The sequence below is a fragment of the Pomacea canaliculata genome, linkage group LG9, assembly GCF_003073045.1.
Source record: "Pomacea canaliculata isolate SZHN2017 linkage group LG9, ASM307304v1, whole genome shotgun sequence".
NCBI classification, from domain to species: Eukaryota; Metazoa; Mollusca; class Gastropoda; order Architaenioglossa; family Ampullariidae; genus Pomacea; species Pomacea canaliculata.
In genome coordinates this window covers 25,804,710-25,817,320 of record NC_037598.1, presented here as the reverse complement: position 1 = coordinate 25,817,320, position 12,611 = coordinate 25,804,710, and the positions used below count along the sequence as shown (strand labels likewise).

The 12,611-nt window shown below is 44.0% G+C and overlaps 1 protein-coding gene across 3 annotated transcripts; it reads left to right on the top strand.

Moving 5' to 3' along the window:
- Positions 1–5,586: 5,586 nt before the first annotated feature.
- LOC112572737 (transforming growth factor-beta-induced protein ig-h3-like) lies at positions 5,587–11,668 on the top strand. Of its 3 annotated transcripts, XM_025252571.1 has the most exons (8): positions 5,709–5,728; positions 6,029–6,106; positions 6,768–6,970; positions 7,099–7,304; positions 7,736–7,922; positions 8,465–8,563; positions 8,917–9,024; positions 11,376–11,668. In XM_025252571.1, the coding sequence occupies exons 3-8, from the start codon at positions 6,799–6,801 to the stop codon at positions 11,516–11,518; spliced, it is 915 nt and encodes a 304-aa protein (XP_025108356.1). In that variant the 5' UTR covers positions 5,709–5,728; positions 6,029–6,106; positions 6,768–6,798; the 3' UTR covers positions 11,519–11,668. The 3 variants fall into 3 exon arrangements, with proteins under 3 accessions (XP_025108355.1, XP_025108356.1, XP_025108354.1); XM_025252570.1 differs by lacking the exon at positions 6,029–6,106 and having other exon boundaries at positions 5,587–5,728; XM_025252569.1 differs by lacking the exons at positions 5,709–5,728; positions 6,029–6,106 and adding an exon at positions 6,199–6,533.
- Positions 11,669–12,611: the final 943 nt, after the last annotated feature.

The window sequence follows — 12,611 nt, the reverse complement described above, 5'->3', positions numbered from 1 at the left end:
ACATATATATTCTTGTATATTTAAAAAAGTTATCCCCCAGTTAGAACCCTATATCCAAATATTGAAACACAGATATTGAATTGAAAAAATTAATGCATGTTTAGAATTAACCAAAGAAAAGTTTGCTAAACACTGGCTATCCTGCGAACAACTTGTTAACTAAACTAAATACTGATTAGATACATTTATCCGATCTTGATTATCAAAAACTACATATGTCTTGATATACATTAATATTGTGCTGTCATCCTATGACACATGGGCTCCAAGGTGCATTCTATGATGATTGCTTTATTTGTGTGGCTTCTCGGGGCAGATGTATGTATTCTTAAAATGTTTGTTAATTTATGTGTATTTGTTTGTTTTTGATGTTGGTGTATTGTAAAATATTGCTTGTTAGTTATGTATACATATATTGCTATGTATCTGTAAATAATCATGTATCCCTTATGTCTCATCGTAGTCTGGATACCCTATACCTACTTGAAAATGTGTGTGAATAGACATGTTTTCCTTCCCTGATTTGGTATTTGTATTTACAGGAGAAGTTGTTACAGTGTGGGCTGTATACTTACAGGAGAAGGTGTTACAGTGTGGGCTGTATACTTACAGGAGAAGGTGTTACAGTGTGGGCTGTACACTTACAGGAGGTGTTACAGTGTGGGCTGTACACTTACAGGAAAAGGTGTTACAGTGTGGGCTGTACACTTACAGGAGGTGTTACAGTGTGGGCTGTATACTTACAGGAGAAGGTGTTACAGTGTGGGCTGTATACTTACAGGAGAAGGTGTTACAGTGTGGGCTGTATACTTACAGGAGAAGGTGTTACAGTGTGGGCTGTACACTTACAGGAGAAGGTGTTACAGTGTGGGCTGGTACATGTACAGAAGGTGTTACAGTGTGGGCTGTATACTTACAGGAGAAGGTGTTACAGTGCGGGCTGTACACTTACAGGAGAAGGTGTTACAGTGTGCGCTGTACACTTACAGGAGAAAACTAAGTTCTAAGAGCGCGACCTCTGAGGTTTTGTCTGACTAGAGGTCTCAGGAAAAGTGATGTCGGCAGGCAAGAGCAGACAATTCTCCATCAAAAGCGAACACGTGAGACAAGATGGCCGATAAGGCGAATATTCTGCGGTTAGTGGAAGAAGTGGTCGATACGCATAAGCTTCTTGGACGAGACAGGAGACGATGGCAATGACAGGTCACGTCCCTCACACCACCTGGGCAAAGGGACGTCACTGTCAGTAACACAGGCAATGTAACGGACACTGTGACCCCTAGAACGGGTCATGGGGGTAAAATTAATTTCAATATTCTTGTTTTTCTTGTTATATTTGTTGAAAGGACGTGGAATGAAGTGTCCATGATGTGCAGGTGTGGTTTGTAATCCGTGCAGGTAAGTGTGACAGGGCGTCGACAACAGTCGGAGTTGAGTTCATAGAAGGTATAAATAGGGTCAGGTACCTTTGTTTTTAGCAGGAAGGAGGTCACGACTGCTTGTGGGAAAACACATTGTTCCTTCTTTCGGAATATCCGTTTTCTTGTAGAAACATAGACACGCACTCATCATGCGCGCCACGCCAGACACACAACAGTCGCTACCTGTCACAAGCAACGATCTTCAAGAAAAAACAGAGACATGCGTGCAGCCAGACAGGTCTCACTTCTACTGTCGTCATACCTGTCTACCTGCTACGTGACATGACTGCACACAAGAGGTTCAGACTTCATGACATGTCACAAGTGTCTGATAAAAGACGAGCTTTTCATTGTTTTCTTTAGGCGACGAATAACATCCGGGTACCCACAGCCGACACAGTAGCCAGGAAGCTTGTCTTTTCCAATGATAATGTCTCTCACAGTTGTTATCTGTCGTAAAATTGTGTGATTCTTGCTCACGAAACCATTGTCTACACTTTAACCTTTAACCTTTGACCCACTGCTGTCAATGTTATAACATGAAAAAAAGGATCTCTTTAACATGCGACATTCAAGTCGCACAATTCAAGAAAGATAACTGCATACGAAGTCCGAGGAGATCTGCAGCGTTAGTCTCCCTTAGCGTGCAGCCTGGCCACCGTCAGCTGTTGGCGATTGATATTGGCCATGTTCGCATCCAAAATAAAGTAAAATTACGCAAAACATTGGGACTGAAATAAAATGCTGCAGTCTACGATATACAGTGTACTGCGATAAAAGCAAGATTACATCAAACGTGAATTAAACTTAACCTTAAAATAGCATGCTAGATAGTAGTGGACGTCTAGGTTGTGACGTTAATAAACAAGGTTTGTTGACTGGGCATCTACATTAGCATGAGTTACAGTTACATTTACAGTTACATTAACAAACAAGGTTTGTTGACTGGGCATCTACATTAGCATGTGACGTTACAAACAAGGTTTGTTGATTGGGCAACTCCACTATCATGAGGTGGAAGCTCTCGTGTTGGGGCGACCTTCAGTGGCTTCAGCAGTTAAAATTGAGATCATAAAAAATAAATAAATGGATGAAAGAAACTTCCATGTTTGTAACAAACTATACTCAAACACTAATTGGTGAGGACACCTGAACCTAGTGTCATGTTTACCTGTGGTTGACCGTTACAGCAGTTGTTGTGTACGTGTCGTTTCCGCAGCGCTTGATGTGCTCAGTAATTAAGGTTTCACAATGAACACAGTCGGGCATGCACGGAAACGGAGTTCAACCAGCGGACAGCTTGCTACAGCCACCTGGGATATAAAGGTCTAACGACATTTGTAGCCGGTAACAACTCTCGACATTTTGTGTCCACAGAGATTTGCACATCACCTCGGCAACGGACGTAAGTCTGACAGAAGGAGTGGACTTCAGACTCCAGCTTACAAGGACTTCTTCTAAACAGATAAACAGTCGCTGGGACGTTTCAAAAGAAGCTCGACATACCTCCTTACAAACATCAGCACGAGCACAGAAAGATGGCGGCAAGACAGACGTCAGCATTGTACATGAACACATTTCAGCCAATGGGAGAGCTGACAATCTACAATACTTAGCATATCGCCATGTTGCTATTTTGAGGACTTTTATGCATGCTGAAGTTTGCAGACGTGCATCTCAACAGCCGAAGATGAGAATTCAGCGAGATTTGGGAAAATAGTCTTTACAGGTTGTTTTGAAGGTAAACAGCAATGAGACCTTTAAAGTAATCACGATCTTACTGTGCACGCCTTTAATTTGTCGCCAGTGCAGACTGACGATGTCTGACAAGAGGAGAACTTTGTCCGGAGTGGATTCTGGGAAACCATCTGTCGCATGAGCTCTCCAGTCAAGGTGAAGGACAGGATGAGAACAGCAACTGCGCAACGACTCGTCCTCCTTACTGACGCTCACAACCGTCGTGCGCCATCATCTGCTCCTCCCTCAGCCTGACAACTGTGAAGAGGAAGATTGACAGGGCGAGTCTTTGTCCTTCTGTTGTCTTACTCTCGCGCTGCTTCTGGTTACTGACATGTTAGTGACGTGCTACTGACAGGTTACTGACATGTTAGTGACGTGCTACTGACAGGCTACTGACATGTTAGTGACGTGCTACTGACAGGCTACTGACATGTTAGTGACGTGCTACTGACATGTTAGTGACGTGCTGCGGACAGGCTACTGACATGTTAGTGACGTGCTGCTGACATACTACTGACATGTTAGTGACGTGCTACCGACAGGCTACTGACATATTAGTGACGTGCTGCTGACATGCTACTTATTTTTGTGAAAATGACAATAACGTGTTTCTGGTTGCGAAGACCTGTTGCTATTTCAGTTCACACAATTGTTTAGGATTATTTGTTTATGTATGGAAATCGTGAGCTGTGTTTGTCTGATGTATGCCGCCAGCAACTTTATTTTCAACTGGATGTTCTCCGTTCTCATATATTGACTGCAGCTCCCAACTGACAATCAAATAGCAGTTTGACAGTTTGCGGGAATAATTACCCGGGCGAGATGAAGTTCTAGTTAGAAAGGAAATACTTTCTCACCTCCTCATAATGTCTGACAAAGTGTTTCGAACCTTGGATAATTATTTGATTCACAGAGAGAAAGGGAGGCACACGACCCACAATCAAACCCCGAGATAAAAAGCAATTCTGGTGGTTTGATGTCAATCAATCATTGGGGACTGGGCAGCAAAGGGTCTTGTCTGCTCTAATGAGACTCTAATGAAGAGGTTTGCAGACGACACATTTCTCCTTCACTAGTCACGTGTGTATCGAATGCTGGCAATGGCTGGCGGAGGTTCATTAGACCCAAACTCTGTCTCCGACTTCCTTCCTCCTTCTCCGATGCCAGCCACGTCACATCACGTTATATCACGTCACATCACGTGACATCACGTTATATCATGTTACATCACGTTACATCATGTTACATCACGTCACATCACGTTACATCATGTTACATCACGTTATATCATGTTACATCACGTTATATCACGTCACATCACGTGACATCACGCTATATCATGTTACATCACGTTACATCATGTTACATCACGTCACATCACGTTACATCATGTTACATCACATCAGCCCCAGGTACAGCTGCACAGTCGGGTGAAAGGAAGGGGAAAGGCAGTTCATTCTGACTTTGTGTCACACAGCTAAAGATGTGGAAAGTGACGACAGAAGTCGGGGCTGATGATGGACATCGTCACTTTGAGACAAACGCGGGTTGACCACGACTCCAGACATGAAAATAGACAAAGGCAGACGTTGGTGTATTTTTCTGAGGTAGTCGAAGGCATCCATCATGCTAGACTAGAGGAATCCTCACAAACTGTACACAGACTGGCAAAAAGAAAATAAACATACTAATCGCGAAGAAAGACGAGGCGGTGACCGGGAAAGAAGACAGTAAACTAAGCCAGTAGACTGAGTAGAGGGAAAACAAACACCACAAGCCCACAAAAGCCCAAAGCCGAGAAGATGAGAATACAGGTTAGGAGATAGAGCGACAACACGAGATGGGGAGACCACACACTGCTCATGACTCAGCGTGGTCACGTGGTCACGTGACATAAGAGGCTGCAGAGACCGTGGATGACACTCTGTCCTGAATGAGGTCCGATGCTATCTGTGGTGTGTGGGTACATCCACTACATCCTCTACATCAACTACTTCACAGCTCAACAAGCCCTCGTTCTTACTTTGCATACTGCAATGAAGTCCGTGTGTGAGATGCACGTGCGCTAGTTAGCGTGTGCACATAGGATGTATGTATGTATAATTATATGTATATGTGTGGACATAGGATGTATATATGTGTAATTATATGTATAAATCATATGTATACACGTGTGCTCGTGCGCACGACCTGAGCCGACACGCTGCACAAGCAGTTGTGGTCGATGTACATCAAGCATCCAAGATTGAAAAGGAAATTAGGATGAAATAAACCGAAAGTCCAAATCAGAGACTTGAGGAATGCACTCACTGGTTCCATTAAACGGACATGTGAACATGAAGTGAACGTGATGCCCCCTAGACACAATGTGTATACAGCTAAAGGTCACATATCTACTGTGTACAGAGCCAGCGGTAGATAAGGTCAAGTAGATAAGGTGAGATGTAAAAAAGGTGACTAACAGTAACTGATGTGACGTCACCCGGGTTATCACCAACACTCCGCCACATTGTCGGTGACGTCTGCAGCAGCGTGAGTACCTCACCTGAAGGCTTCTCATTCTACAGGTGAGAAATTGTTGATACAGTAGTTGTTGTTTATTTGCTGCCAAATCCTTTGATGTAAAATAATCAAACATCAAAAGTAGTAGATGTAGTCTAACTCAGCATTGAATATTATGATGGCAGAGAAGACAAAGGTGATGATGATGATGATGATGATGATGATGATGATGATGATGATGATGATGATGATGATGAAGATTACAACGACGACGACAACAGTTATACTTATTTTTAACGATTCTAAATCATTTCTGTTCACAATTCTTGCTACAAATGAACTGTGTACCCACAAACGCCTCTAAGATACCCATCCGAGGCAGTGGGTCAAACCTTGGCTTTGCTGACAGCCTGTGACAGTTCATTTCCATCTTCACATCGGGTGTGAGTAATCTGAGAAAAGTAAACATTTTATTTCTTCTGTACCTGTTAGGTTGTATAGAATGACAACAAGTAAAGACTGCAGCATCTTTGAGTATATACACACCACGAGTAGTCCGGGACACTGCAGTTCACTTGACACCTGTATCTCTGTCCCCGTGACATTTGTCATCACATGCTGATAAAAGCAGCTTCGATAGCACAACAAAGCAGTTGAGAATTACCTTTTGGATCGCAAGCTGCTTACCTGTGCTTACCTGTGCTTGATAATACCGACACATTGCGACAGCTCAGAACACAGGCGGAGCCATTACCACGACTGTGAACACGGCGTTCAGTCTGATGACAGTTGTAGCCGAGAACGTGTGTGAACACCTGCAGTGAACATCGCCTGTGATTCTGATCGACTCCTCCCTGCATCGACATCTCAGTAAACTGCGTTTTTAACCCGACTTTCACAAAATTATTTCACATTTAACTGCACATGATTTGTGGATTCTCTCTTAGGTGCTTTATTGAGTGAGTCCAGGAGTCTGAGTTATACTTACATGTTCATACTTGTTTTCCAAATGACCACAAATTTTGGCGCATGAAAAGGATAACTCGTGTGGGTGTAAAGGATAACTCGTCAATGTTTTAACCAATATTTGAAATTTGTTTTCAGAACTTGACGGTCCCTATCGGGTGTCACTACGATGTTCACTCCACTCACAGTGTGCTTTGTGGTCAGTGTTTGGGTGGGTGGCTCCCTCTGTCAGCCGGAGCCCGACACCGTGTACAACACCATCGCTTTCTACGGCGCCACCAAGTTCCTGGAATACACGGCGAGGCTGCCCGAGCTCGACACCAGACTGAAGGACGCCAGTGGTGAGTCGCACCCTCGTCTACCTTGTCCTCCGCCAACAGACTCATTCATGTCTCGTTTTGTCTGATTCCTCCTGCACTCTGTTCACAGAAACACAGAAAGTGTCAGTCAACATCTGCTCTGTTCACAGAAAGTCTGACAGTCTTCGCTCCCACTAACCGCGCCTTTGACGAACTTCCGGCCGATGTGAAGAACGCCCTGGACACCGACCAGACGCTGCTGACCTCGGTGATCAACTACCACGTGGTTGCAGGTCTGCCCGAGTTCACGGACAACGCCTTGCTGGCGACCTTAGGCGGGGCTTCTGCACGTGTGAACGTCTACACGACTCCTAGTGTAAGGTCAAGGACTAGCGGTGTGGCCATGACTTCAGGAAATAATGATAATGAATGTGTGCGTGCGTGCGTGCAATAAACTAGTGATGGTGAGAATACATCTAGCTTAGTCCAGAGTGGCGTGAGAACGTGGCTGCTCCAGGCGAGAAGACAAGTAAAAGGGAAATTGCAGCTAGTCCAGGTGAGAACATGTCTAGTCAAGGTGAGGTCACGGTTTAGGCTGGACATCCCGCTCACACCTTCCTGTCCTCTCGGCAGGTTTCCAGCAGACAGCTCCATGTTTCGTGTTCCGGGTCACGTGGTGTGTTTTTCATAACCGCTGTGTCCACAGTGGCTTTAGTCTCGACTGTATTATTTGAGGACACTTATTCGTTGTCACTTCCACTAGACTGTCCGTTGGTCAGTCACACGAGATGCTGTCTCCCCCTACAGGTGATCACCATCGCCGGGTCTGCTTTCCTGCTGTGGGACATACCCGCCACAAACGGCCAGGTGGTCATCGTAACCAAAGTGATGTACCCGGTTCCCACGGGCACCGCCCTGTCTCTGGTCAACGGGGACACGTTCAGCATGCTGCTGCTGGCGCTCACCCGGGCAGATGCGTCGGCGCTACTGAACGGTACCTGCACAGACATGACACTCTGTCACTTGTGTTCTGTGTACTGTGTCTTGTTTGTTTTGTTTGTTTTGTGTCTTGTTTGTTTTGTCTGTTTTGTGTCTTGTTTGTTTTGTGTCTTGTTTGTTTTGTGTCTTGTTTGTTTTGTGTCTTGTTTGTTTTGTCTGTTTTGTGTCTTGTTTGTTTTGTCTGTTTTGTGTCTTGTTTGTTTTGTTTGTTTTGTGTCTTGTTTGTTTTGTTTGTTTTGTGTCTTGTTTGTTTTGTCTGTTTTGTGTCTTGTTTGTTTTGTCTGTTTTGTGTCTTGTTTGTTTTGTTTGTTTTGTGTCTTGTTTGTTTTGTCTGTTTTGTGTCTTGTTTGTTTTGTCTGTTTTGTGTCTTGTCTTATTTTACATTTTGTGTCGTGTCTTATTCTATATTCTGTGTGTGGGGGACGTACCCCGCACACAATGAAGTGACCAGTGAGTGTCTCGGTTGTTGCTATAGCGACAAGAATTCATTCTCCTACTTCACCCTGTGATGTGACGTTCGTGTTTTGTTTCTCCTAGTGGAAGGCATGACGTTTCTGGCTCCCAGTGACGCGGCCTTCCAGAAGCTTGCACCCGGTGTGTACGCCGATCTCCTGAACAACATTCCACAGTTAACAAGTAGGTTGCCGACAAAAAGACAGCGATAACAACTGTCTCTCTCGTCTATAAAGACAATTAAAGATAATTATCATCATGCTTATCATTTGTGTTGGATAAAATGCTCGCATCGCTGTTGTTTGCGATGTCGTTATTTGCTGGTAATGGTACACAATGAGAACAAATTGAAAAATAAATTATTTTCAATTAAAAAGCAATTTCAAAAAGTTGAATGTAGTTCACACACAACACAGCACACCAGACCACAACACAGCGTTGCATAGCACGTCACGTGACGTGACAGACACAGAGGGCCAGGTGAGGTTTACCTGTAGAATGAGTTGTACTCACCAGGTTACTGAACTCTGTGGCAGCCGTTCTACTCAATCACATGATCACCGGAGTGTGGTTTTCCGCTGGACTCCAAGATGGCGCGACCCTGACGTCAGAAACTGACCAGAGCCTCGTTATCGGCCTATCAGGTGACGTCACTCATGTACTTTGTTTCCCCTACCATTCTTATCGCCACCCCCAACCCCCACCAGTAATTCACTATACATACATATATAGATGCCGATATACGATAACGTGCACGTGCTTGTAGATAAGTACAGACAATTATCTTTGTCTCTCTGTATGCGTGCGTGTGTGCGTGTAGACCTTGCGACCAGCCAACAAAACCTTTGCTGTATCTGTCACAATGTTCTCTTTCAGCTGTCTTTATAACTGACTATATCTACATTAAGCCTCATTTTCCTGAATTAGTTTTCTTGTTCCACAATTTCCGTTCATTATTTTAAATCTTTAGAAAATGTCAATCCTCGAATCAGTTACCAGGTAGTTTCAGTAGTTACCAGATTTTTCAATATAATTTCTATAAAAAGTTTCGATTTCTCTAACTAGTTTCCGCTCTGCTAGTCTATTTTTAAAACTTGAATCGTTACAAAATGGCCTCTTACTTGCATTTCCCTTCAGTTCTAAATGGAAGCTGAAACGAGAGAAAGGTTTCCCTGAGAGACACACAAGATTGTTAAAACCTCCATTGTGGAGGCTCGCCATTGGGCGGGTCTTCTCTTTCTGTTGTCTTCTGCTGGACCCATACCCACACCCAGACCCACACCCAGACCCACACCCACACCCAGAGCCTCATACATATTTCGAGAAAAGCTGCTTTTGAAAGAGGTTGTTGTAGACAATGGCCCTAACCCTGAATATGATATTATTATGGTGAGGGTAATTAATGCGATTTTAGTTTCAACATTATGTACACCACAATATGTACACCACAATATGTACACCACAATATGTACACCACAGTATGTACACCACAATATGTACACCACGATATGTACACCACAATATGTACACCACAATATGTACACCACAATATGTACACCACAATATGTACACCACAATATGTACACCACAATATGTACACCACAATATGTACACCACAATATGTACACCACAATATGTACACCACAATATGTACACCACAATATGTACACCACAATATGTACACCACGATATGTACACCACAATATGTACACCACGATATGTACACCACAATATGTACACCACAATATGTACACCACGATATGTACACCACAATATGTACACCACGATATGTACACCACAATATGTACACCACAATATGTACACCACAATATGTACACCACAATATGTACACCACGATATGTACACACCAATATGTACACCACAATATGTACACCACGATATGTACACCACAATATGTACACCACAATATGTACACCACAATATGTACACCACAATATGTACACCACGATATGTACACCACAATATGTACACCACGATATGTACACACCAATATGTACACCACAATATGTACACCACGATATGTACACCACAATATGTACACACCACAATATGTACACCACAATATGTACACACCATTGCCTGCACGTGCCGGGGTCTTGTGGATGTGTTCACCATGGTCTCAACGCACACAAAAACCTCATCCCCCAAACCTCCCATACCCGTGTTTGGGCATGTGTCTCCCTGTCAACATGTCCACTCGGTACCAAGACTGAACCACCCCGGGTCCCGCGTTCTTGTGAATTGTGCCAGGGTATTCACCTTTCACACAGGTTTGTATTCAAAATTGTTTTTGCCCTCAGTGCTGCTCGCGGCATTGACCAGGAGATGGGACGACACTCTGTCTGATGTTTCTCTCTTTTTATTTCTTTAAAATTGCATCACTTTGTTTTCTCCTGGGCGGGTTGGGGAGACTAGTCACGTGGTTCAAACTAGAGCTGGCAGTAATGTCTGTCGATTAGAGCAGTCGGGCGGAACCGTTTATTTAATGCTCGGTAGCCAGGCAGCTTACCTGCACAGCCTCAGGTGCTTAAGAAAAGAAAACAAGCGACCGTGACGGCCACTCGAGCGGATTGCTTGCATCCTGAGTGACAGAAAATCTTCCATCGACTGGCATTTAGTGCAGCCCACCCAAGGTTTTCATTGATGTATCGTTACTCCTTGTTCATCCATGTCAATGGGTTACGTTACCTCCTAGCGCAGTAGCTGTCGTAGCCTGCACGTCACCACAGCAGTCACTGTCATACACGTAACAACACACAGAGCTACATAACTGTCCTACACGTCACCACACACAGAGCTCCATTTGACTTACATTACAGCACACAGCGCTACAACATGTCCTACACGTCACATCTCAGCAGCACATCTGTCCTGTACGTCACAGCATGTGTTCAGCACAGTCTGACATGAAAGTCTCGTGTAGAAGGACAAGACTTATTTGGTTGCAAGTCTCAAGCCAGTCTCTTTCTTTCAGCCAGCACCTTCACGATAGGCGGCGCCACTGTGACGTCACGGGACGTCACCGTCACTAACGGGGTGGTGCATGTCATCGACACGGTGCTCCTACCGCCGGCGCTAACGGTCGCCGCACCCGCCCCCAGCTTCCGGGTGGTGTGAACAGGATCGGCCACCCACAGAGGAGAATTCTGGGAGCCTGGTGTCTGTGACGTCACTGAGTCAGCCAACTGCTGTCATACAAACGTTTGTTACACCATCATGATCTGTTGAATAAATAAACAAACATCTGAATAAATTAAATATAAACACGTTGACATCTTGGCATTACTGTTGTGTGTCTGCAGGTTGTCACTCACTCACTCACTCACTCACTCACTCACTCACTCACTCACTCACTCACTCACTCACTCACTCACTCACTCACTCACTCACTCACTCACTCACTGTTAACACGTCACTGGAATGTGTTTTCATCATTTACTTTCGTCGTCTTCATCAAAACAATGTCTCACGTTGTTTTGCTTATCTTGGCATTATCTTTGTAATGTTTGTCTCATTTCGTGTCAGTTATTCTCATTGTTGGCGAAGCTGACTGCGGTGTCGCGAGCTTTCATCACCCGACTGTAGTTTGCAGTCATCATGGTGATAACCTTTTCTACCTTCACTCTTTTATTTTCAAATGATACATGAAATCCTTTCGTGATTGTAATACATTTCTTCTGTTTATCCTGTCAAAAACAACACCTTCGCATCAACCCCTAAAAAACAACCGTCAAGCAAAAAAAAAAAAAAAAAAAAAAGAGAAAAAAAAAAAATTACTGATTAAAAAGGAAGAAGAAAGGACAAACACGTTCCACCAGGCTGGAGGACAGCCACCCACTCACCCTTCCTGTCTTTGCACTGCGAACTTGCGAAACTTTCGTGTTGAAAACAATTTAATTACATCTTCCCCTAGCTCAATACTTGTTTACAGAAAACATTTCTGGACTGTTGGAGCTTGCGTTGTGCAAGTATGAAACACGCACGGAACAAGTTGAAGTCTCTAACAAAATAATCCATTAAAACCAAAATTAACCGCAAGGCTCTTGCTCCATGTTTGTTGTCTGCAGAAGTGAATGGAGATGGACCAGGAGATGGACCAGGAGATGTCCACGAGCAAGTCCACCAGCATCGTGGAAAGCAATATTCTTTTCTTCGCTTCAAAGACCATCAGGTACATCAAATCCTCTGCAAAATTCTTTGGAGGTTTGCC

Excerpts from the sequence above, each read along its gene's own strand:
- LOC112572737 (XM_025252570.1), top strand. The coding sequence starts at position 6,799 with ATGTTCACTCCACTCACAGTGTGCTTTGTGGTCAGTGTTTGGGTGGGT. Across the intron at positions 7,305-7,735 it reads ACGTCTACACGACTCCTAGT|GTGATCACCATCGCCGGGTC; the intron begins GTAAGGTCAAGG and ends CTCCCCCTACAG. Across the intron at positions 7,923-8,464 it reads TGCGTCGGCGCTACTGAACG|TGGAAGGCATGACGTTTCTG; the intron begins GTACCTGCACAG and ends TGTTTCTCCTAG.